This window comes from Somniosus microcephalus, chromosome 22 (assembly GCF_052327205.1).
Source record: "Somniosus microcephalus isolate GS21.2 chromosome 22, FLI_Smic_1.0, whole genome shotgun sequence".
NCBI lineage: Eukaryota > Metazoa > Chordata > Chondrichthyes > Squaliformes > Somniosidae > Somniosus > Somniosus microcephalus.
In genome coordinates, this window is record NC_141008.1 from 62,432,199 (window position 1) to 62,457,651 (window position 25,453).

The window sequence follows — 25,453 nt, forward strand, 5'->3', positions numbered from 1 at the left end:
ATGCTGGACCTCCTCCCTGTAGGCTGACTCATCGTTGTTGGTGATCTGGCCTACTACTGTGGTGTCATCTGCAAACTTGATGATGGTGTTGGAGCCATTCACAGCCACACAGTCGTGGGTGAAGAGGGAGTAGAGGAGGGGGCTCAGCACACATCCATGTGGGGCCCCCGTGTTCAGGGTCAGGGGGGGGGGGAGGTGTGGTTGCCTAATTTGACAGACTGGGGTCTGTTTGTTAGGAAGTCCAGGGTCCAGTTGCAGAGGGAAGTGTTCAGGCCAAGAGTTTGGAGTTTGGTGGCCAGTTTGTTGGGGACGATAGTGTTGAATGCTGAGCTGTAGTCTATAAACAACATTCTGATGTAGGTCTCCTTACCATCTAGGTGATTCAGTGCTGAGTGTAGAGCAGTAGTGATTGCATCCTCCGTTGATCTGTTTGCCCGATAGGCAAACTGGTGTTGGTCAAGGGAGGCAGGAACACTGGCTTTGATGTGGGCTAAGACCAGTCTCTCGAAACACTTCATTATGATGGGTGTGAGTGCGACAGGTCGATAGTCATTCAGACACGTCACAGCCGCTTGTTTAGGCACAGGAATGATGGTGGCGGTCTTGAAGCATGTAGGGACTACTGCCTGGGCCAATGACAGGTTGAAGATGGCGGTGAAGACATCAGCCAGCTGATCAGCACATTCCTTGAGTACCCGTCCAGGGATGCTATCCGGTCCAGTAGCCTTTCGTGTGTTCACTCTGCGTAAAGCGCCCCTTACGTCGGAGGTCGACAGAGTGAGCACCTGGTCTTCCGGGGGTGGCAAGGCTTTGGTAGCCGGCTCCTTGTTGTCCCTGTCGAAGCGAGCGTAGAAGTTGTTAAGCTCCTCCGGAAGGGAGGCGTCGCTGACCGGGGGACTGGTGTTTTTGCCCTTGTAGTCAGTGATGGCCTGGATGCCTTGCCACATGCGCCGGGGGTCCGAGTTGTTGCGGAAGTGATCCTCTATCCGCAGTGTCTGTTTCCATTTGGCAGTCCTGATACCCTTTTTTAGGTTGGTCCTAGCTGCTCTGTAAGCCGCCGCGTCGCCAGATTTAAATGCTGCGTCGCGTGCTTTCAACAGTGAGCGGACCTCTCCGTTCATCCAGGGTTTCTGGTTGGGGTATGACCTGATATTTTTGTGGGTCGTGACGACCTCGACGCAGCTGTTGATGTAGAATAGCACTGTGGATGCGTATTCCTCGATGTCATTGTGGGCAAACATGCCCCAATCAGTGCGTTCGAAGCAATCCTGAAGCTCCGATACTGCCCCCTCTGGCCATACTTTCACTGCTCTCATTGATGTTCTCTCTCTTTTGAGGAGCGGTTTGTATGCCGGGGCTAGAAACAGGGAGAGGTGGTCAGACTTCCCAAGGTGGGGGCAGGGAATGGCCTTGTAAGCGTCTACAATGCTCGTGTAGACTTGATCCAGTGTGTTCTCCCCTCTTGTGGGGCAGGAGACATTCTGGTGGAATTTCGGTAGTACAGTTTTTAGGTTTGTGTGATTGAAGTCCCCCGCGACGATAAAAGCTCCGTCTGGGTGCGCAGTTTGTTGTTCGCTGATGGCCCTGTAGAGGTCCTTCAGTGCTAGTTTGGCATTAGCGTGTGGTGGGATGTAGACCGCAGTGATGACATCACTCCAACTGAGAGCAAGTAGTGGCAGCTGGCACTGTGATAAGAGAGGAAGTTTTTTTTATTCGTTCATGGGATGTGGGCATCGCTGGCAAGGCCAGCATTTATTGCGCATCGCTAATTGCTCTTGAGAAGGTGGTGGTGAGCCGCCTTCTTGAACCGCTGCAGTCCGTGTGGTGAAGGTACTCCCACAGTGCTGTTACGGAGGGAGTTCCAGGATTTTGACCCAGCAACGATGAAGGATTGGCGATATACTTCCAAGTCAGGATGGTGTGTAACTTGGAGGGGAACTTGGAGGTGATGATGTTCCCATGCGCCTGCTGCCCTTGTCCTTCTAGGTGGTAGAGGTCATGGGTTTGGGAGGTGCTTTCGAAGAAGTCTTGACGAGTTGCTGCAGTACATCTTGTAGATGGTACACACTGCAGCCACGGTACGCCGGTGGTGGAGGGATGAGTGTTTAAGGTGGTGGATGGGGTGCCAATCAAGCGGGCTGCTGTGTCCTGGATAGTGTCGAGCTTCTTGAGTGTTGTTGGAGCTGCACTCATCCAGGCAAGTGGAGAGTATTCCATCACACTCCTGACTTGTGCTTTGTAGATGTGAAATGGCTTTGGGGAGTGAGGAGGTGATACACTCGACGCAGAATACCCATCCTCTGACCTGTTCTTGTAGCCACAGTATTTATGTGGCTGGTCCAATTAAGTTTCTGGTCAATGGTGACCCCCAGGATGTTGATGCTGGGGGATTCGTCGATGGTAATGCCATTGAATGTCAAGGGGAGGTGGTTAGACTCTCGCTTGTTGGAGATAGTCATTGCCTAGCACTTGTGTGGCGCAAATGTTACTTGCCACTTATCAGCCCAAGCCTGAATGTCGTCCAGGTCTTGCTGCATGCGGGCATGGACTGCTTCATTATCTGAGGAGTTGCGAATGGCACTGAACACTGTGCAGTCATCAGCGAACATCCCCACTTCTGATCTTATGATGGAGGGAAGGTCATTGATGAAGCAGCTAAAGATGGTTGGGCCCAGGACACTTCTCTGAGGAACTCCTGCAGCGATGTCCTTGGGCTGTGATGATTGACCTCCAACAACCACAACCATCTTCCTTTGTGCTAGGTATGACTCCAGCCAGTGGAGAGTTTACCCCCGATTCCCATTGACTTCAGTTTTACTCGAGCTTGTTGGTGCCGCACTCGGTCAAATGCTGTCTTGATGACAAGGGCAGCCACTCTCACCTTGCCTCTGGAATTCAGCTCTTTTGTCCGTGTTTGGACCAAGGCTATAATGAGGTCTGGAGCCGAGTGGTCCTGGCGGAATCCAAACTGAACATTGGTGAGCAGGTTATTGGTGAGTAAGTGCCGCTTCATAGCACTGTCGACGACACCTTCCTTCACTTTGCTGATGATTGAGAGTAGACTGATGGGGCGATAAATGGACGGATTGGATTTGTCCTGCTCTTTGTGGATAGGACATATCTGGTCAGTTTTCCACATTGTCGGATAGATGCCAGTGTTGTAGCTGTACTGGAACATTGAGTAGGGGGATATTCATGCAGTAGGGGGCTATTCATGGAGCCTCCTCCTCCCTTTAGTTGTTTAATGGTCCACCACCATTCATGACTGGATGTGGCAGGACTGCAGAGTTTTGATCTGATCTGTTGATTGTGGGATCACTTAGCTCTGTCTATAGCACGCTGTTTCCTCTGTTTAGCATCCATGTAGTCCTGTATTGTAGCTTCCCCAGGTTGGCACCTCATTTTTAGGTACGCCTGGTGCTGCTCCTGGCATGCTCTTCTACAATCCTTATTGAACCAGGGTTGGTTCCCTCGCTTGATGGTAATGGTAGAGTGAGGAATATGCCGGGCCATGAGGTTACAGATTGTGGTGGAATACAATTCTGCTGCTGCTGATGGCCCACAGTGCATCATGGATGCCCAGTTTTGAGCTGCTAGATCTGTTCTGAATCTATCCCATTTAGCACGGTGGTAGTGCCACACAACATGATGGAGGGTGTCCTCAGTGTGAAGATGGGACTTGGTCTCCACAATGACTGTGCGGCGGTCACTGCTACCAATGCTGTCATGGACAGATGCATCTGCGACAGGTAGATTGGTGAGGACGAGCTCAAGTAGGTTTTTCCCCTTGTGTTGGTTCTCTCACCACCTGCTGCAGGCCCAGTCTGGCAGCTATGTGCTTCAGGACTCGGCCAGCTCGGTCAGTGGTGCTACCAAGCCAATCTTGGTGATGGACATTGAAGTCCTCTACCCAGAGTACATTCTGTGCCCTTGCTACTCTCAGTGCTTCTTCCAAGTGGTGTTCAACATGGAGGAGTGCTGATTCATCAGCTGAGGGAGGGCGGTAGGTGGTAAGATGGCACTATGATGGAGGGGAAGTAGTGGGAGATGGCACTGTGATGGAGAGAATAGAAACATAGAAGATAGGAGCAGGAGTAGGCCATTCGGACCCTCGAGCCTGTTCCGCCATTTGATGAGATCATGGCTGATCATCCAAATTCAGTTCCCTGTCCCTGCTTTCTCCCCATATCCCTTGATCCCTTTAGCCTTAAGAAATATAGCTAACTCCTTCTTGAATATATTTAATGAACTGGCCTCAACTGCCTTCTGTGGTAGAGAATTCCACAGGTTCACCACTCTCTGGGTGAAGAAATTCTTCCTCATCTCAGTCCTAAATGGCTTACCCCTTATCCTTAGACTGTGACCCCTGGTTCTGGACTCCCCTGCCATTGGGAACATCCTTCCTGCATCTAGTCTGTCTAGTCCTGTTAGAATTTTATAAGTTTCAATGAGATCCCCTCTCATTCTTCTAAACTCTAGTGAATACAAGCCCAATCTCTCTTCATACATCATTCCTGCCATCCCAGGTATCAGTCTGGTGAATCTTCGCTGCACTCCCTCCATGGGTAGAACATTCTTCCTCAGATAAGGTGACCAAAACTGCACACAATACTCAAGGTGTGGTCTCACCACGGCACTGTACAACTGCAGCAAGACATCCTTGCTCCTGTACTCGAATCCTCTCGCTATGAAGGCCAACATACCATTTGCCTTCTTAACCGCCTGCTGCACCCTCATGCTTACCTTCAGCGACTGGTGCACAAGGACACCCAGGTCTCGTTGCACTTCCCCTTTTCCCAATTTATTGCCATTCAGATAATAATCTGCCTTCCTGTTTTTGCCACCAAAGTGGATAGCTTCGCATTTATCCACATTGGGCAGATGCATGGCAGATGCAGTATAATCACCCAACCTGTCCAAATCATACTGGAGTTTCTCTGCATCGTCCTCACAGCACACACGCCCACCCAGCTTTGTGTCGTCTGCAAACTTGGAGATATTACATCTAGTTCCCTCGTCTAGATCATTAATATATATTGTGAATAACTGGGGTCCTAGCACCGATCCCTGCAGTACCCCACTAGTCACTGCCTGCCACTCGGAAAAAGACCTGTTTATTCCAACTCTTTGCTTCCTGTCTGCCAACCAGTTCTCTATCCAAGTCAGTACCTTACCCCCAATCCCATGTGCTTTAACTTTGTACGCTAATCTCTTATACGGGACCTTACCGAAAGCCCTTCTGAAATTGCAAATACATCACATCCACTGGTTCTCCTTTATCTATTCTACCAGTTACATCCTCAAAAAATTCCAGTAGATTAGTCATGATTTACCTTTTGTAAATCCATGTTGACTTTGTCTGATCCTGTCACTGTTTTCCAAGTGCTCTGCTAGCACATCTTTTATAATGGACTCTAGCATCTTCCCCACTACCGATGTCAGGCTTACCAGTCTATAATTTCCCGTTTTCTCTCTACCACCTTTTTTAAATAGTGGGGTTACATTAGCTACCCTCCAATCCATGGGGACTGTTCCAGAGTCTATAGAATTTTGGAAGATAACCAGCAATGCATCTACTATTTCTCAGGCCACTTCCTTAAGTACCCTAGGATGTAGATTATCAGGCCCTGGGGATTTATCGGCCTTCAATCCTGTCAATTTCCCTAACACCATTTCCCTACAAATACTGATTTCATTCAGTTCCTCCCTCTCATTAGACCCTATGTTCTCCGACATCTCTGGGAGGTTATTTGTGTCATCCTTTGTGAAGACAGAACCAAAGTATGTATTTAATTGGTCTGTCATTTCTTTGTTCGCCATTATAAATTCTCCTGATTCTGACTGCAAGGGACCTACGCTTGACTTCACCAATCTTTTTCTCTTCACATATCTATAGAAGCTTTTACAGTCAGTTTTTATGTTCCCGGCAAGCTTACTCTCATACTCTATTTTCCCCCTCTTAATTAATCCCTTTGTCCTCCTTTGCTGAATCCTAAACTGCTCCCAATCCTCAGGTTTGCTGCTTTTTCTGGCCAATTTATATGTCCTCTCCTTGGATCTTATGCGGTCCCTAATTTCCCTTGTTAGCCATGGTTGAGTCACCTTTTTTGTTTTATTTTTATGCCAAACAGGGATGAACAAATTCTGTAGTTCATCCATGCAGTCTTTGAATGTTTGCCATTGCCTATTCACTGTCAACCTTTTGAGTGACATTCCCCAATCAATCCTACCCAACTCGCGCCTCAGACCATCGTAGTTTCCTTTATTTAAATTCAGGACCCGAGTCTCTGAGTCAACTACTTCAATCTCCATCTTAATGAAGAATTCTATCACATTATGATCGCTCCTCCCCAAGGGGTCTTGCATAACAAGACTGCTAATTAATCCTTTCTCATTACATAATACCCTGTCTAAGATGGCCTGATCTCTAGTTGGTTCCTCGGCATATTGGTCCAGGAAACCATCCCGTATACACTCTAGGAATTCTTCCTCCACAGTTACTAATTTGGTTAGCCCAATCTATATGTAGATTAAAGTCACCCATGATAACTGCTGTGCCCTTATTGCACGCGTCTCTAATTTCCCGTTTAATGCCATCCCATTACTGTTTGGGGGTCTGTATATAAATCCCACTAACGTTTTCTGCCCCTTGGTATTTCTCAGCTGTACCCATACAAATTCCACATCATCAGAGCTAATATCCTTCCTTACTATTGTGTAAATCTCCTCTTTAACCAGTAATGCTACCCCACCTTTTCCTTTTTGCCTGTCTTTCCTGAATATTGAATACCCCTGGATGTTGAATTCCCAGCCTTGGTCACCCTGGAGCCATGTCTCCATAATCCCAATTATATCATGTAGTGGGAGTTGGCACTGTGACAGAGAGGAAGTAATGCGGGTGGCACTGTAATGGAGAGAATGTAGTGGGAGCTGGCACTGTGATGGAGGGGAAGTAGTGGGAGATGGCCCTGTGATGGGGAGAATGTAGTGGGAGATGGCCCTGTGATGGAGAGAATGTAGTGGGAGATGGCACTGTGATAGAGAGAATGTAGTGGGAGCTGGCCCTGTGATGGGGAGAATGTAGTGGGAGATGGCACTGTGATAGAGAGGAAGTAGTGTGGATGGCATTCTGGGGAAAAAGAGCAACAGGCACAGGTGCACTGATGGGGAGGGACAGGGAGCAATGGGAACTGGCACACTAATGGGTAGGAACAGGAATTAGTGGGAGCTGTAAATGAGTACACCCTGGCCTAGACAGTGATTATCGCCAGGCATCCCGCAATCTAGCCAGGGATGTGAAGACTAAGTGTTTTGACCCAGCTTCTACCCTGGCTGAGATCAGCTAACCTTAACAGACTGGGGATTAAACCTGTGATCTTCTGGTCTGTCTGCTTTTGTCATATATTGGGCAGTAGCATCATCCCTCGGCCATTAGGAGTGCGCATATCACACTATCTTAACGGGCACCACTTAATTCGTGTTTTTAGCCTGCTCTTGTGAGTTATACTGTGAACTTCTAGGAACAGATAAAAAAAAATAAAACAATAAATCCTAATCCACTTTTTTTTTTTTTTTTAAAGTGCCACAAAACCCACTGATGGCTTGAGGATAAGCTGCATGGTGGTGCCCTATGTCATAAGCTAAGGCTGCACTGAAACTGATGGCTTACGATGAATGGCTCTGCAAAGCAGCTGTTCAATAGACGATTCTGGTAACACGGTCAGTCTAACACCGAAATCTGTCACAGATGCGTGGGGGAGTACTTTATACTTAAATGTGCTACTGATGTATTAGTGCTTGCCTCAAATGTGTTCATCTTGAATTTATAATAGTGTAGCCAGTCTGTCACAAGATGTTGAGGTGTAACAGCTCATTACCCACAAATTCAAAGAGGAAGCCTCCATAGCATCAAGTTTTAAACAGCAAATGAGATCTGATAGTATCATCCGGCTATTCATTTTCATAAAATAATTTTCAAAAACAGCAGTTAAAAGGTAAATTTTGTTCGTGATGCCTGGATAAATTTGTATTTGTATATCAGCACATAAGCCATACCTAATTTGGATCCCAAACTCCCTTGGGGGGTGAAAAGAATGGTTTTAAAATCCTTCTACTAATCAGAACGTAGGAAAGTACAGGATCTAAAGGACACTGCAGGCCACCTGGCCAGTCCCAAAAACAAACTCCCCTCAAACACCTGCTTCCCCTGGTATCTATCTAATTCTCCCTTAAATGTTTCTACATTATCTGCTTTCACATGTTCACCATTGTTTGTGGTTATGACAAAAGGATACATTTGTACATAGGCAGATCACTGAGCTTGGTTTACACTTCTGAGTGGCTTTGCGGATACGAAAAAGTGTTTCTTGTTTTAAACTAGATCGATCCTGGATAGTTTTTTGTGTTGATTCTCTGGATGTGGGCGACCCTGCCAAGCTGCATTTATATCCATTCCTAGTTGCCTTGAAAAGGTGGTTGTGGGCCTTTTCTTGAAATGCTGCAATGTTGTATTAAGAACTATTGTTCTTCATGCATTTGGAGAATATTCAAGAGACATTAGAAAACAGTTTTAAAGTACCCCTGTACGAGCCAGACAAAATCTGGTCAAAAATAGCAGCACGGTGGCATAGTGGTTAGCACTGTTGCCTCACAGCGCCAGAGACCCGGGTTCGAATCCGAACTCGGGCGACTGTCTGTGTGGAGTTTGCACATTCTCCCCGTGTTTGCGTGGGTTTTCTCCGGGTGCTCCGGTTTCCTCCCACAGTCCAAAGATGTGCGGGTTAGGTTGATTGGCTATGATAAATTGACCCTTAGTGTTAGGGAGATTAAATACGTGGGGTTACAGGGATAGGGTGGGATATGTGTTGGTGTAGGGGTTACAGGGATCGGGTGGGATATGTGTCGGTGCAGGCTCGATGGGCCGAAATGGCCTCTCTGCACTGTGAGGTTTCTGTGATTCTGTGATTCTGTGAAAGCACAAAGACGAGACGCTTTCATGCATGATAAGGATTTTGAAAGGGCCTTTAGGTCAGGGTTAAGTACTTGGAATAGTAAGGCAACTTCTGGGGTCCCACGTTACCAGCAGGGAGCCGTGCTTTCAAGGAGTGAAGGTTGGAGCTAAGGCAGGAACGTTGTACCCCCGATTCGCCAAAATGCAAACCTATGAGCCCGACTTCCCACTGGGAGGGCAGGATCGCACATTTACCTCCAGTGTCTACTTACCCAGTTTGTTCCAGGTAATTTATATATTTTTTTAATTCAACAGGTGTAAAAGGACAGTATACCAAACACACTTTATCCCAATCCCCAAATTCTATTCCATTTCAAAGTGCTCTCCAGAAAGCATATCACGCAGATTTCTTTTAATAGCCTTTTTTATACTGCCATTATTTTAGTTTGGACCCTGGCAGTTCAGCCTCCATGTACTGTCTTCCAGCATTTATACTATGAAATCCACTGACCTTATCCTGGCAGCAGACTTATAGACACATGGAAAAACTGGGTTTACGTGTCTGGAGCTGGGATGAGGGGGATGGATAAAGGAGAGGAGACACCTGAAGCCTCTCCCTGAATCCAATTAGGACAGTGCTAAAATTGAAACCTGCTTTTGTGGACCGTACTGTCCATTTAAAACCCATTCGAATAAGCTCCGCGAAGAGTCACACTGAATACAAAAAGAGACACCCGCAACAGTGCATAGGGAGGAGTTTCTGTTATTCTTCTGTGGTTAGGTTTGGTATTTGCTGCATGGTGCCAAACCTATAATTTAGTGTGACTTTCATGAAGGAATCTGGCCAGAGCAGCGTTACAACTGCAAGACAAGAGGAAGAACGCCACTAATATCCAGTTTAAAACAATAATTTTCCAATATAAAATTGAAAGCTTAATTAACTTTATGACCCCATCGCAACAGGGCAGCATCAATTGTAATGAATTCTTAATTTTGTAGTAAAATTGTTTCATTGTACAATAATGCAAACATTTGACAATTACCACACTAATATTATCGGCAAATCACTATGACCATTGCTACTACAATACTGACAAATCACAAAACTATTACAGAGGGGGCCATCCATTGCTAGCTGGGAGAACTGTCTGTGCTGCACGTTACAGTCTCAAGCTTTGAACGAGCAGCCAGCTGTGGAACAAAGCCATTATTTTTCATACTGCCTATGACATTCTTTATGACTGAGATTCTCACCTGTGGAAACACAGACGAGCAAGTACGAAAACGAACTTTGGAATGTTAAAATTTCAGTTAACATTTCAGGGGAGTTGTATACGCTGCAAAAGAGAAAGAAAAGAGACATGTTATACTGTTGAATTATGTTTTACAGAAACCAAGTTGTACCACACTGTGCAGTGCAGGGCTCCAGAGCTGGCTAAGTTAACCTGACTGCGCTTGCTTATTAACTACACCTCCTGTATTAATAGGCAGTGATATTTACTGCAGACAGCTTCCTTTTAGGTCGCATTTACTTCCAACACCAGATTTCTGATTGGTCACCTTGGAGGACAAAACACACCCAGCAGTTTATCTGGAATGTGTAATTAGATCCTGCCTGCCTAAGTAGTCAAGCTCTTTGCAAAGTGTAATTCGAGCAATTCTGACTGCCAGGCTCCAGACAGAACAGAGCTCATTTGGAATAGACAGGGCTCACGCTCGTGGGTTAAGACCTGCTCCCGTCCCCCAACAAGTTCCTAAACTTCCTCCCACCGCCCCCACACCACCCCCCCAGAGTCCTGAGCTTCTCCCCCCCCCCCCGAGTTCCTGAGCTTCTCCCCCCCCAAGTTCCTGACCTCCCCCCACCCCGAGTTCCTGCCCTCCCCCCACTCCGAGTTCCTGACCTCCCCCCATGCCGAGTTCCTGACCTCCCCCCACTCCGAGTTCCTGACCTCCCCCCACTCCGAGTTCTTGACCTCCCCCCACCCCGAGTTCCTGACCTCTCCCCCGCGTTCTTGACCTTCTCCCTCTGCCCGAGTTCCTGACCTTCTCCCCCTGCCCGAGTTCCTGACCTTCTCCCCCTGCCCGAGTTCCTGACCTTCTCCCCCTGCCCGAGTTCCTGACCTTCTCCCCCTGCCCGAGTTCCTGACCTTCTCCCCCTACCCAAGTTCCTGGCCTTCTCCCCCTGCCCAAGTTCCTTCCCCACCCCCTCTGGGTTCCTGACCTTTCCCCCCCCCCCCAACAAGTTCCTGAACTTCTTCCCCTACCACCCCCCCCCCCCGCCCCCCCCATAGTTGGGGCATTGTGTGTGGGTTACGGATTGTTAACTGGTTTATTGGGTATGAAGCAAATAATGACAGTGTCATGACTTCCGGATTTTTTCCAGTCCAATGATGTTACTTGCCACACACGCACCGAGCTTTCTGAGAAATCAACCAGGTCTAGGAGGAGGAGAGGGAGAATGTGGTGCGCGTGTAAAGGGGATGAGGTTGGAAGAATGTGATCCGTCTCACTATCTGGATCACGTTCTCGCTCTCATCCCCCTCCCCTTAGACCTGGATCACATTCTTCCCCCATCCCCACTGTGCTCTCCGTGCTCTTTACCCCCCTCTCGAGTTCTTGACATCCTCTCCCCTCCCCTCCGATCCTCTCTCCTCTCTCCACCTCCGATCCACTCTCTCTCCCCCCTCCGATTTCCCGTCTCCTCCTCCTCCTCTCTCCCCCTCCTCCTCTCTCCCCCTCCTCTCTCTCTCTCTCTCCCCCTCCTCACTCTCTCCCCCTCCTGTCTCTCTCTCCCCTCCTCCTCTCTCTCTCTCCCTCCTCCTCTCTCCCCCTCCTCCTCTCTCTCTCCCCCTCATCCTTTCTCTCCCCGCTCTGTTCCCCCCACCCCGGCACCAACGGATCCAGTGACCTTCTCCTTACGGAGCTGTGGAAAGCATCGTTCACAGTGCAGGCCACAACTGTTGGGTACTGCGCACGTGCAGCTTCGGTAAACAGTGTGCATGCGCAGAAGGGGATAGGGTGCACACGCGCGGCTCCAGGATACCGCACGCTTGCGCAGAAGGCCTCAAAAGATGTTCATGCAAGTAATCACAGCATTCTTTTTATAGGGTCATGCTTTACAAAGAATTATTTGCAAGCTCTTTTCTATTATTTGTTTTTGGGTTGTGAGCAACATTCAGTAGCTAGTCCACTACTATAGTCACTAGGGTACACATTTTCACGGGTAATTTTCCAGCGTATGTCACCAAAAGCTTATTCGCTTCTCTTTTTCTGCATCATGTTTCTTGATGTTCTCTGCACTGTGTGGAGGCTCCATGTACAACTGCCTCTAACACACTGCAATGTTGATCAACATGTATTTTACTATCCGTGACCTACACACACTTATTCTCAATTTTATTTAAAGAATCGGGTTCCTGCAAATCCAAATTAGGTCAGGTTCCAAATTTCTATCTAAATTCAGAGAATTGCAAGATTTTTCAGCATATTTGTGTTTTCACACACTCAGGCTTTCTCTATCCGTATCAAACATGGAAGTATTACAGGACTTTGTGGAAAAATACCATGAGAAGAGAAAGCTAGTTAGCATTGTGACTCCAATCCTTACATCAGCACAAGGGCAGTGGGTGGGGTGGGGAGGGGAGGGGAGGAGGAAGTGGAGAAGTAGGAACAGTACAGATGATCTAAAATACCCGGAGCCCTGTATTAGACGGGCAATTACAAATGCATCAGTTTCACATCAGTATCAGGTAAAATAAGGCCATAAACAAAGCAAACAAAGCACTGGGATTTACTTCCAGAGGGTTAGAATTGAAAAGCAGAGAAGTTATGTTAAACTTGTACAGAACCTTGGTCAGACCACACTTGGATGTACTGTGAACAGTTCTGGTCTCCATATTATAAAAAGGATATAGCGGCACTGGAGAAGGTACAAAAAAGATTTACTAGAATGATACCTATAAGACTGAACAGGCTGGGGCCCTTTTCCCTAGGAAACAGAAGTCTGAGGGAATGTTACCTCTAATTTTTTTTGTACTGAGCGGGCCACAAACTCCTTTGAGCGCGACCTTTCTGTCCGTGAGCAAATTTTAAAACAACAACTACTTTTACAACAGCAACAACTTAAAAACATATATACTGTAAGGCCATATTGCCACCCCACTGTCTCAAATCATGAAACAACCAGACAAGGTTCTGTGCAAGTTTAACATAACTTCTTTGCTTTTGAATTCTATTCCTCTAGAAATCAGCCCCAGTGCTTTATTTGCACTTTTATTGCTTTTTTAACCTGCGTTGCTACTTTTAATGATTTGTGAATCTATACCCCTCGATCCCTTTGCACCTCTACCCTATTTAGACTCTTATTTTCCAAGGAGTAGGTCGTCTCCTTATTCCTCCTACCAAAATGCACCACCTCACACTTGTCTATACAGGGTATTGAAATTCATTTGTCATTTACATGCCCATTCTGCAAGTTTGTTCCCGGTAGAATTAATTAAAAGCTTTTAGTTTGTCATGTACAAACTCTATTTAGTAAAAAATTACTTGTCAGAAATGACTGGGATATGAAAAAACTGCATAATATATTAACACTTCCGAAACGTCACTCGGTTACACGGTTATGCATCGACAAACAATCCAAAAGCCCAAGGTGAGCTGAAAGAGGCATATCTATTTGTGCAATTTGTATTAATTTTAAAATTTTCAACATATTAGCCCATCCCTCACGTCACTATAGCAGTGGCTGCACAAGCAGCAGGAGCAGTGGCTTTCCTATGGCGCTGACGTGCTGTACGTCCACATCAGTCATTAGAATATTATTAATCACAATGTAACCAGACAACCAACAAATATAAAGTGCTTTAGTTCACAGTACCTGTATTAAAAAGAATTGAACAAAAACAGTTATCTGTATTTCCAACTTCAATCACTTCCATTAATAAACGTGGTCTTCCTGAACCAGCACACCCCCCATGTAACAAGTCAGATATGCAACACTTATTCACAAGTGCAGAAAAACACATATACAATTTCTGTCACCGAATTAAAAACAAAAAGCAGAAAAAGCTACGATTTAACAGAAATAAACATTCATCTTTCTTCCTGGACAGGAGGACCAATCAGACTGACTTGGAAATGTTTACTAATATGTTGATGTAAATATGTTAATTTAAGAATTTTGCTTCTAATGTTTTCTCTCAAACATTCTCCACAACATTAATCCCTGCTCTTATCACGAAAAAGGTTGAATTATTTTAGGTACTTCCTAATTAAATAGTGGGAAACAAACTTCATTGTACTCTCAATTTTTAATCTCCTATTTCAAAGATTTATACCAAATCAAAATTGTACATTGTCAGTTTAATCGAAGTATTTTCTGTGTCTTTCTCAATTAACAAACAGTAGATTCTTCTAAAGTAGCTTCCTGCAATTTTTACACATCATTACATAACTCGTGTTTCTATTAACACTCCACTAAACTTTTAAGAGGAAATCTATATTTACATTATTCCTGGGACTTGTTAGGACTATAGAACGACAGACAAAATAAAATGGTTTGTGTTTTTCCCCTTTTTTGATTCTCTTCCTCAATAATATTTTTTTTAAGTCAATAAAAAGTAATATGTAACTCCTACAAATCCTCTCTGCCCTCCCCCGCCTCAACAGCATGGTTGCATGTTTTTGTAAAGTTACTCACTTCTATTATGTCCGTGTATAATTGAGACACGGACAGCAGGAGTTGATTTAAACAAGTCTTTACTGAATGGAGTCAATCGGGAAACTGAAACCACAGAGGCTTGCTAGCGCCTTTTATACAGGGGTGGTCACTGCCGGTACTGCAGTCTGAGACCAGTTATTCTCTTAAAGGTACATACACAACAATTCCTTCCCTTTTAGATGAACAGTACATAACATTCATTTAACAACTAAATGATAACTAATTACAATCACGATTACGGTTGCTAGATACATTGGTTGAGTTTAAGCAATTATAAGTTCAGTCTTTGAGGAGGCTTCCTGATTCTGTCTGGATAACGCCTCTTTGGGGTATCAGGTTCTTCTGGCAAGGTTGAGTCGGGATCAATGTCGTTGTTTGGTTCATCTGCTTCCAATATCACCGATTCTGCAGTAGCTGCAACTGGTACATCGATTTCATTGCCAGGTGTATCAGATCGTGGTGTGGAGCTGACGTTTTCCAGTGACTCTAGAATCTGGTCAGCATGGCATCTTACAATGCTCTCTCCAACGTCCACGGTATACATGAGAGGTCCTTGCCGTGTACAAATCGTTCCTGGCTGCCATTTCTCAGTGCGGTAGTCCCGGGCCAAAACTGGTTGACCTATCTTAAAACTCCTGGTCGGCCTTTCATTCATATTCTGAAACTGCCTGTTCTCCACATCTCTTCGGACGTTTGGCTTAACCAAATCCAAGCGGCATCGTAGTCTTCGATTGAAGAACATCATGGCTGGAGTTTGGTTGGTAACCGCATGTGTTGCATTCCGGTAGGCAAACAAGAAGTTGTCCACCTTGTGTTGTAGGGGTATATCTTCATTACACATTGCCTTGATAGCCTTCTTGAATGTTTGAACAAACCTCTTGGCCAATCCATTAGTGGCTGGATGATATGGGGCAGATGTGTAATGCTTAACACCATTGTTCTTTAAGAACCTCCGGAACTCTTCAGACACAAACTGTGGTCCATTGTCAGAGCAAATCTGTTCAGGCAGCCCATTCCTGGCGAATATGGTTCGTAAAACTGTGATAGTTTTTTCCGTGGTGGTTGAGGACATTTTTATTACCTCTGGCCACTTTGAATGTGCATCCTCCGCAATTAAAAACATCGAGTCCATGAAGGGACCAGCAAAATCAATGTGCACCCTTTGCCATGGAGATGAGGGCCACTCCCATGGATGTAGAGGAGCTTGTGGTGGGGCGTTTTTGACCTTCTGGCATCCTGCACAGCTCTTGGTCATCTCTTCGATTTCTCTATCGATTCCCGGCCACCACACAAACGCTCTGGCTAAGTTCTTCATTTTTACCCCACCCAGATGACCCTCATGAAGCTCATTGAGCACTCTATCCGTCAACTTAGGTGGAATTATTACTCTGGATCCACACATCAAGGTTCCTCTGCACACTGACAGCTGTTCTCTTCTCGGCGAGAATGCTGGCAGCAGTGGTTCGCCATGTGCTGGCCATCCCTTCACCGTTAAATCATAGACCCGGGATAGTGTCGGGTCATTTCGTGTTTCCTTTTCTATGTTTGCATTCGTCACAGGGAGACATTCGACTATGGTCGAGTGGAATATCTCCATTGGATCCACTGCAAGGTCTTCTTCCACCGTCGGCAACGGTAGGCGCGACAATCCATCAGCATTCCCATGCTGTTTAGTTCCTTTGTACTCGATGTCATATTGGTGTGCCCCTAGGAAAAGGGACCACCTCTGCAGCCGTTGCGCTGTCATTATCGGTACGCCCTTCTGAGGGTTGAAAATGGAGACAAGAGGTTGATGATCGGTTAGTAGAGTAAATTTTTGACCGTGCAGGTAGTGATTGAACTTCTTCACCCCCCACACTAGGCTGAGGGCCTCTCTGTCAATCTGGGCGTAGTTACGCTCGGCAGAAGTTAACGAGCGTAACGCAAAAGCTATCGGCCTCTCTAAACCATCAAGGAATTTATGTGACAGTACCGCCCCAATGCCGTAGGGAGATGCATCACACGCCAGTCTGATCGGCAGTGCTGGGTTGTAGTGAGCCAATACTTCTCTTGAAGTGATTAAGTCCTTACTCTTCTGAAAGGCCCGCTTACAGTCATTGCTCCATTTCCATGCTACTCCCATTCGTAGTAGGGCGTTCAGTGGGTGCAGAATTGTGGACAAATTCGGCAAAAACTTATGGTAGTAATTCACCAATCCGAGGAATGACCTCAGTTGCGACACATTTTCAGACGCTGGGGCCTTAACAACCGCTTCAATTTTGTCAGGGGACTTATGTAACCCCTCTTCATCAATCACGTGGCCACAATACGATATCTGTTTCTTAAAAAACTCGCACTTGGGGTGGTTGGCTCGTAGCCCATGTTCCCGTAGTCTAGTGAGCACCTGTTCTAGGTTGTTAAGGTGTTCACTGTCATCTTCACCTGTCACAAGGATGTCGTCCAAGTAACACTGTGTCCCCGGAATCCCTTGCAGGACTTGTTCCATCGCTCTTTGCCATATCGCCGGAGCCGATGCTACTCCGAATACCAATTGATGATACTGGTAAAGACCTTTGTGAGTGTTTATCGTGAGATACTTCCTAGAGGATTCTTCAACCTCCATCTGCAAATATGCTTGTGCTAGGTCAATTTTTGTAAAACGCTTCCCTCCAGATAGTGAGGCGAAGATGTCTTCTATCCTTGGAAGAGGATATTGTACTGTGTGAAGGACTGGGTTCACCGTCACCTTGAAGTCCCCACAGATGCGAACCTTCCTTGGCTCCTCAGACTTATTGCTTAACGTTTTCTTCATGACAGGAACGATGGGTGTCGCCCACTCGCTCCAGTCGACCTTAGACAACACGCCTGCCTTCTCCAGATTCTCCAGCTCTGCCTCGACGGCTGGGCGAATCGCATATGGTACCGGTCTTGCTTTGAAAAACTTGGGAATTGCATTCTCTTCTATTTTTATCAAGGCGGTTACGCCTTGAAGAGTGCCCAGTTCTTGTTGAAATACCTCTTTGGCGTTAGCTAAGATTGTTGACAATCGTCCAGGAGTGACGTCTTCATCTTTTTTACCATCCACCGTCATTGCATGAATGGAGTGCCAATCTAAGCTTATCTTCCTGATCCATTCACGTCCCAATAACGGTGGTCCACCATTTTGCAGTATGTAGAGATACAATTTCCGTATTTTCTTGCCGTTGTATTCGACAGGCACCCTTATTTTTCCTCTGGGGTATACTTTTTGCCCCATATACGTCGTCAAGACGATGGATGTCTCTCTCAAGGGTATGTGTGAGAATAGCCGCTCGTAGTCTCATCGATTCATGACGGTTAGCGCTGATCCTGTATCCAATTCCATTTTAACTTGGGACCCTGCTATCGTGAGGGTGACCCAAATGGTTCGGTGATCCTCTTTTGCGATTAGGTTGTGAAGTTTGAGACAACTTAGTCTCTTGTTCCCGGATTCACTATCGCTCATCTGGTCTTCGGAACTACTGTCCGTCATCTTTTGTACTTTCTTGTACGGTTCCTTAGTAGCCTTTTTGTTGTCGCTGGTCTTCTTCCCAGACCTGCAAACTCGTGCAATGTGTACCATCTTTCCGCATTGCCTGCATATTTTGTCCTTGGACCAGCAGTCCTTCTGGTCATGGTTAGTTCTGCCGCAGCGATAACATTTTGCAAATCCCCGTGTCATTTCGTGGGTGCCGTATTCCTGTGGCTTTTGTTGTATTTCCGCAGCTCCCCTGGCTGCTGCTTCGTACGATACTGCCACGCTGAAAGCCTTATCTAGCGTCAGCTCTTTCTCTGAGAGTAACTTCTTCTGTGTTCCTTCACTCAGGAGTCCACAGACAAATTTGTCCCGTAGGGTATCTGCCAGTCCTGCTCCGAACTGGCAGTGCTTTGATAGCTTGCGTAGTTCCGTAAGGTACTCAGCATTGCTCTCATCTTTATGCTGAGTTCTCCTGTGGAATTTAAATCTTTCTGCTATCAACAGCGGTGCAGGGTTTAGGTGTTCTTGTAGGACAGCAACAATTTCGTTAAAACTCTTCGCCTTCGGTTTGGCTGGAGTAATCAGGTCCCGCAATAGGCCGTACATTCTAGCGCCCATTAAGTTTAGCAATACCGATGCCTTTTTCTCATCGGCTATTTCGTTTGCCTCCCAATATACCTCGACTCTTTCCACATACGTGGTCCAGTCCTCTATTGTATTATCAAAGGCAGTGATACAGCCAGTCTTCGGCATCTTGAAAATCTAAAATGGCGCCTCCCGCGCTTTGCCTTCTTCCCTGATTTAACAAAATGGCGCCTCCCGCGCTTTTCCTTCTTCCCTGCTGATTAAGATGGCGCCTCCCGCGCTTTGCCTTTTTCCCCGCTGTTGCTAGCGCTGCTTTCTGCGGTTTCTGTTGCAACCTGCAGCTCCTCGCGGTTTCCTGCGCGTTTAATATTTCTTTTTTTTTATTATTTTCCCATCGTGGAACAACCCTGTGGGACTCTTGCCTCCCTCTTCTCGGGTCTGTACGCAGCCCGGCTTCGTAGCACCGGCCGCGCCCTGTGTGCTCCACCCTCTCTCTCTCCTCTTCCCGACAACGCTGCTCGGCCCCGTTGCAAGCCACCCGCTCGAGTTCGCGACCGCCGCAGCCCAGGAAGGATCAGTGTACTACCTGCCACCAGCCCGATTAGCTGAAGCACCGTCGACAGGAACCAGGCCCCGCTTTCGACAGCTTCTCCAGCAATCTTCAACTCCGCTAACTCAGGGGCGGATGCCCACGGTCGACGCCCGTTTCTACTGCTTCTTTCTTCCTTCTGGCCTCGACCTCTGCTCACTTCGCTTCAGGAATGGGTCCCAGGAGGTGGTGCAGACTGTAGGTAAGTTCGTATCTGCTCGTCGCCAGTATTATGTCCGTGTATAATTGAGACACGGACAGCAGGAGTTGATTTAAACAAATCTTTACTGAATGGAGTCAATTGGGAAACTGAAACTACAGAGGCTTGCTAGCGCCTTTTATACAGGTGTGGTCACTGCCGGTACTGCAGTCTGAGACCAGTTATTCTCTTAAAGGTACACACACAACTTCAGTCGATCATTCAAAATCAAATATCGAGAAATTTCAATTTTTAAATGTTTTAAGCATTTCAGAACCTCTTTAAAAGCATTTGGACTTCAAGACCTGGTTGAAACTTTTTAGATGAGGAGAAAATTGATTTCTGTTTCTGTTTCTTCCAAAATCATATTTGAAACTTGGGGGGGGGGGGGGGGGGGGTGTTTTAACACTCATTTTGTGTGAAAAGTTCATTAAAAACCTTTAAATTCTTTCATGTCTTCACACACAGAATCACACAGAATCCCCACAGTGCAGATAGAGGCCATTTCGGCCCATCGAGCCTGCACCGACACATATCCCACCCTATCCCCGTAACCCCACGTATTTAATCCCCTAACACTAAGGGTCAATTTATCATAGCCAAATCAACCTAACCCGCACATCTTTGGACTTTGTTGCAGCTTTGACAGAAAAGTTGCTCTAAGTTTATCTTTCCCTCTTCAACTGTCATTAAACATACAACAAAAAATAATCAATTCCAAATGGAGCTCAAATAAGAAGGTGAATAAAGTGGTTAAACTTCCTAAGATGGTGGTGAGGTTATCTATCCGCAGCCTTGGCAATGAATTGGGATCAGTTTTGGAGAAGTTGTTTCCATTTTTTTCTGCTGCTGTTCCCTTCGTCTCTCACAGACTCTGAGGTATAAACAGGGGCACAAACTTTTTCCCCTCTCTCATAACATGATGCAAATAACCCTGATAGACTCTTTCAAAAACAGGACAACACCTGGCAATATTTAACTGGAACTTACTGCGGGACATTCAACATCACTTTCCCATATTTTTTTCCGGCTTTAAACAATTTTCTGAATTTAAAAAAAAATTATCATTTTTGTTTCACCGGGGGCCTAAAACTAGTTTGCTTTAGCCTCCTTCCAGCGGCCATTGTACATGTGCTGCACCTCCACCTGTGTTGTTCCTTCCATCTCCCTCTCTCTCCCTCCGTCCCCCTCTCTCCCTCCATTCCCCTTTCTCTCCTCATCTCTCTCTCTCTCTCCCCCGTCTCTCTCTCTCTCCCCGTCTCGCTCTCTCTCCCCCCGTCTCGCTCTCTCTCTATCTCTGCTCCCCGTCTCTCTCTCCCCCCGTCTCTCTCTCCCCCGTCTCTCTCTCCCCCCGTCTCTCTCTCCCCCCGTCTCTCTCTCCCCCGTCTCTCTCTCTCCCCGTCTCTCTCTCTCTCCCACCCAGTCTCTCTCTCCCAGTCTCTCTCTGTCTTCCCCAGTCTCTCTCTCTCTCTCTCCCTCCAATCTCTCTCTCCAATTTCTCTCTCTCCAATTTCTCTCTCCCCATCTCTCTCTCCCACCCCCAGTCTCTCTCTCCCACCCCCAGTCTCTCTCTCCCACCCCCAGTCTCTCTCTCCCACCCCCAGTCTCTCTCTCCCACCCCCCAGTCTCTCTCCCACCCCCCGTCTCTCTCTCCCACCCCCCCGTCTCTCTCTCCCACCCCCCCGTCTCTCTCTCCCACCCCCCCCAGTCTCTCTCTCCCACCCCCCCAGTCTCTCTCTCCCACCCCCCCAGTCTCTCTCTCCCACCCCCCCAGTCTCTCTCTCCCACCCCCCCAGTCTCTCTCTCCCACCCCCCCAGTCTCTCTCTCCCACCCCCCGTCTCTCTCTCCCACCCCCCCAGTCTCTCCCCCCGTCTCTCTCTCCCCCCAGTCTCTCTCTCCCACCCCCCAGTCTCTCCCCCCCGTCTCTCTCTCCCCCGTCTCTCTCTCCCACCCCCCCGTCTCTCCCTCCCACCCCCCCAGTCTCTTCCCCCCGTCTCTCTCTCCCCCCAGTCTCTCTCTCCCACCCCCCAGTCTCTCCCCCCCATCTCTCTCTCCCCCGTCTCTCTCTCCCACCCCCCCGTCTCTCCCCCCAAGTCTCTCTCTCCCCCCAGTCTCTCTCACCCCCAGTCTCTCTCACCCCCAGTCTCTCTCTTCCCCCCCCGTCTCTCTCTTCCCCCCCCCGTCTCTCTCTTCCCCCCCCAGTCTCTCTCTCTCCCCCCTCCGATCCTAGATGTTCCCCCCCACCTGCCACCAACACATCCCCTGACCTCTGCACAGAACCGATGAAAGCATGGCCCAACTGGGTACTGCGCATGCCCCAGTATCCCATGAGCCGGAGCTGAAGGCTGAAAGGCAAAGAATCAGAGTGCGGGGGATTCTCCCACTGTCCAGCTGAAAGGTCAAGGAAGAAAATCCAAACCCCTTCCGGCGTTACACAGCAACCCATCGACCATCGGAACACACACTTCAAGTGCTGCAATTGCAATCGGCTCTGAGATCACAAGACTTACAGACGAGTCTGTCTGGATTCCCGGGGCCGTTGTGTATTGGGCCCCTCTCCCGCTCCAGCTACTGTCCAGTTCTCTGCGCGGCTTTTCATTTGAAGTGCACGCAAGCTCTGGAGCGTGTGCGCAGGTGCACACCTTAGAGGGAACAGTATCTGAGGGGTGACCTGATAGAGATCTTCAAGATTATGAAAGGGTTCGATAGGGTAGACGTACAGAAGATGTTTCTACTTGCGGGTGAGACCAGAACTAGGGGCCATAAATATTAGATAGTCACTAATAAATCCAATAGGGAATTCAGGAGAATCTTCTTTACCCAGAGAGTGGTTAAAATGTGGAACTCGCTACCACAGGGAGTAGTTGAGGCAAATAGTATAGCGGCTTCAAGGGAAAGCTAGATAAACCCATGAGGGAAAAAGGAATAGGATATGTTAATGGGATTAGATGAAGAGGGGTGGGAGGAGGCTCATGTGGAGCATAAACACCAGCATAGGCCTGTTTCTGTGCTGTAAATACTTTGTAACTTTATACTTTGTAAAATAATGGAATCAATTACTGGAAGTAAACTTGAGGACAATAATGGAGTAAACAACAGTCAAAATAGATTCAGAAGAAGATGATTCTCCCTAATCATTTTCTGGATTCTTTTTGAGGAAGTGATAATCCCAAGTAGCTGTGTGTATTAATACTTTCAAAAACCTTTGACAAAGTTCCACAGCAATTGCAAGGACTGAAGCCTAATGGGGTGGTTTTTCAAGGTAAAACCTGGGAATGGATAAGTAAGTGGCTGAAAGGTAGGAAAATTGAAGGTACAGTACTTGTTAGTGGAGTGATATCAGTGAGGAGGGAAATGCTGAGCGGAATGCCCCATATATCAATGCTGGGACCCCTTAGTTCAGAATTTTAATTCATCCTGCTCAGATTTTCAGTTGACACCAAACTGGGGAGAGTAGAGTTAAAGCTGAGGAAGCAGCCAGGGAACTACAAAGTGAATTAGATTAAATATGTAAGTGGGTGGAACAGTAGCAGATGAAACTTAATATGGACAAATATAAAGTATTGCACCTAGATAGAAATGTAAGCATCATAAGTAAGCGATAAGTGGTGTCAAAATAGCTAAGGGTCAAGTTGACAGAGATCTAGGGACATCAGTTGTCTTGACACTCAACAGGCAGGATTTTCATCGGGCCGTGGAGGCAGGATTGGAGGCGTGTGGAGGGTTAAAATCCCAAAATCGGGGGACACGAAACCACCCCGCCCCCAACCCGCCTCCATGCCAGTTTCAAAGGAGGCGGGTACCCGCCCCGCACTGGGACCCGCCTCCCCGAGGCAGGAAGGGGATTAGTGCCAATTACCTGCCTGTTAACAGGTAGTTAACAGGCAGTTTTTAGCCTAATCCCTATTTTTAATATTGAAGTGTGGGATTCCCGACGGCTCCAAACCACGCCAAGTTAGAGGAGGCGGACCGTCGGGATGAAGGGCTTGGAGGGGTCGCGATGTCCGGTGTTCAGGTGAGTGATGGGTGCATGAGTGCAGAGGTAAGTGTGTTTGGTGTGTGTAAAGTGTTTAAAGAAGTTTTACATACCTTTACTTACCTTTACAGCCTTCCTTCCTTCAGGTCTCGAGAGTCCCTCATCTCATCGGCACAGAAAGCAGAATGGCTGCGAACTGTCAAAAATTGCAGCATTCAGCTTTCTGTTCCGGGGAGATCTCTAAATCATCCTGAGAGGAAGGAATTAACTTAGAATATAGATTGTCACTATTTGACAGCTTCAAAGAGCTGTCAAACGCTGATATTTCATCTGTCAAAAGGTCTTGACAGATGAAATGTCAATCTGTGACGTCACCTGTTGCCGGGTGGCCCTTATTTGGCCTGCTGAGCCCGCTGGGCGGGCTCAACAAGGTCAATCAAGTCAAAATCACGTGGGTTGGCCACAACTCAATGGAGGCGGGACTACAACCCCAAAAGTTGTAGTCCTGCCTCCTACCCGACTCCTCAATGAAAATCCAGCCCTACATGTCCAACCACTGTGGAGCAGCAATCAACAATGCTAATAAGACACTGAGCTATACAACCCAAACAATAGAATAAAAGTCAGAGGAAGTAATGCTGAAATTTTGCAGTGTTCTGATGGGTCTACACTTTTGAGTTCTGTGTCCAGTCCTGGCTACTAACACACAAAGGACACACCAGACATGCCAACTCTCACCAATTTTCCATGAGGCGCACGGATTAGATGTTCATCTCTTGGCTTCGCTTAAATGTGCTTTAAACTCATGGAAAAGCTTTCAGGGCACCGTCGCATCAACACTGCATTACCCGTCTTGCACTGTGTAGTACGGCAGCTTGCCTCAACGTGTTCGTATTTCAGCATAACCTGCCATGATTGAGAGGGGCTGAGCCTTTGAGATGACTAATAGGCAGTCAGCCACTCATAAAGTAAACTTCTGTCCCCATTTTTTCAGTCGGCAGCTGTTGTTGATGATCCTGCTATTCCCATTTACACCTCCTCTAGACTCATCTTTTGTTTCTTTAATAATAAATAAAAATAGAAAATGTTGGAAATACTCAGCAGGTCAGGCAGCACCTGTGGAGCCAGAAACCGAGTTAACGTTTCAGGTTGATGACCCTTCGTCAGAACTGGAAAAAGTTGGAGATGGAACAGGTTTTTAAGCAAGTGTAGGGGCAGGGAAAGGGGGGAGGGGAGGAAAGAACAAAAGGGAAGGTCTGTGATAGGGTGGAAGGACGGAGAGATAGAGACTAAAGGGATGATGGTGCAAAGCAAACGGAGATGGTAATGGGATAAGTTAAGAAACAAAAGATGACTCTAGATGAAGTGTAAATGGCAATGGCAGAATGATCGACAGCTGCCATCTGCGAGAGAGAGAAAAAAAATGGGGAAAAAAAGATATGGGCCGAGGTTATGGTCTGAAATTGTTGAACTCAATGTTGAGTGCAGAAGGCTGTAAAGTGCCTAATCGAAAGATGAGGTGCTGTTCCTCGAGCTTACATTCAGCTTCATTGGAACAGTGCAGGAGGCCGAGGACGGAAAGGTCAGAGTGGAAGTGGAGCGGAGAATTAAAGTGACAGGTGACTGGAAGCTTGGGGTCGCCCTTACAGACTGAACGGAGGTGTTCCGCAAAGCGGTCACCCAATCTGCGTTTGGTCTCCCCAGTGTAGAGGAGACCACATCGTGAGCAGCGAATACAGTATACTAAATTGCAAGAAGTACAAGTAAATCGCTGTTTGACCTGGAAGGAGTGTTTGGGGCCCTGGACAGTGGGAAGGGAGGAGGTAAAATGGCATGTGTTGCATCTCCTGCGCTTGCACGGGAAGGTGCCAGGCGAAGGGGAAGGGGTGTTGGGAATGATAGAGGAGTGGACCAGGGTGTCGCGGAGGGAGCGGTCCCTTCGGAATGCTGAAAGGGGAG

The 25,453-nt window shown here is 47.2% G+C and overlaps 1 protein-coding gene across 1 annotated transcript in view; it reads right to left on the reverse strand.

The window, feature by feature from the left end:
• tlcd1 (TLC domain containing 1) overlaps positions 1–25,453 on the reverse strand; it is a 58,826-nt gene that overhangs the window by 22,963 nt on the left and 10,410 nt on the right. Inside the window, exon 2 of the mRNA XM_085964936.1 lies at positions 10,205–10,287. Coding sequence (XP_085821062.1) covers positions 10,205–10,287 — 83 coding nt within the window. The remainder of the gene's footprint in view (positions 1–10,204; positions 10,288–25,453) is intronic.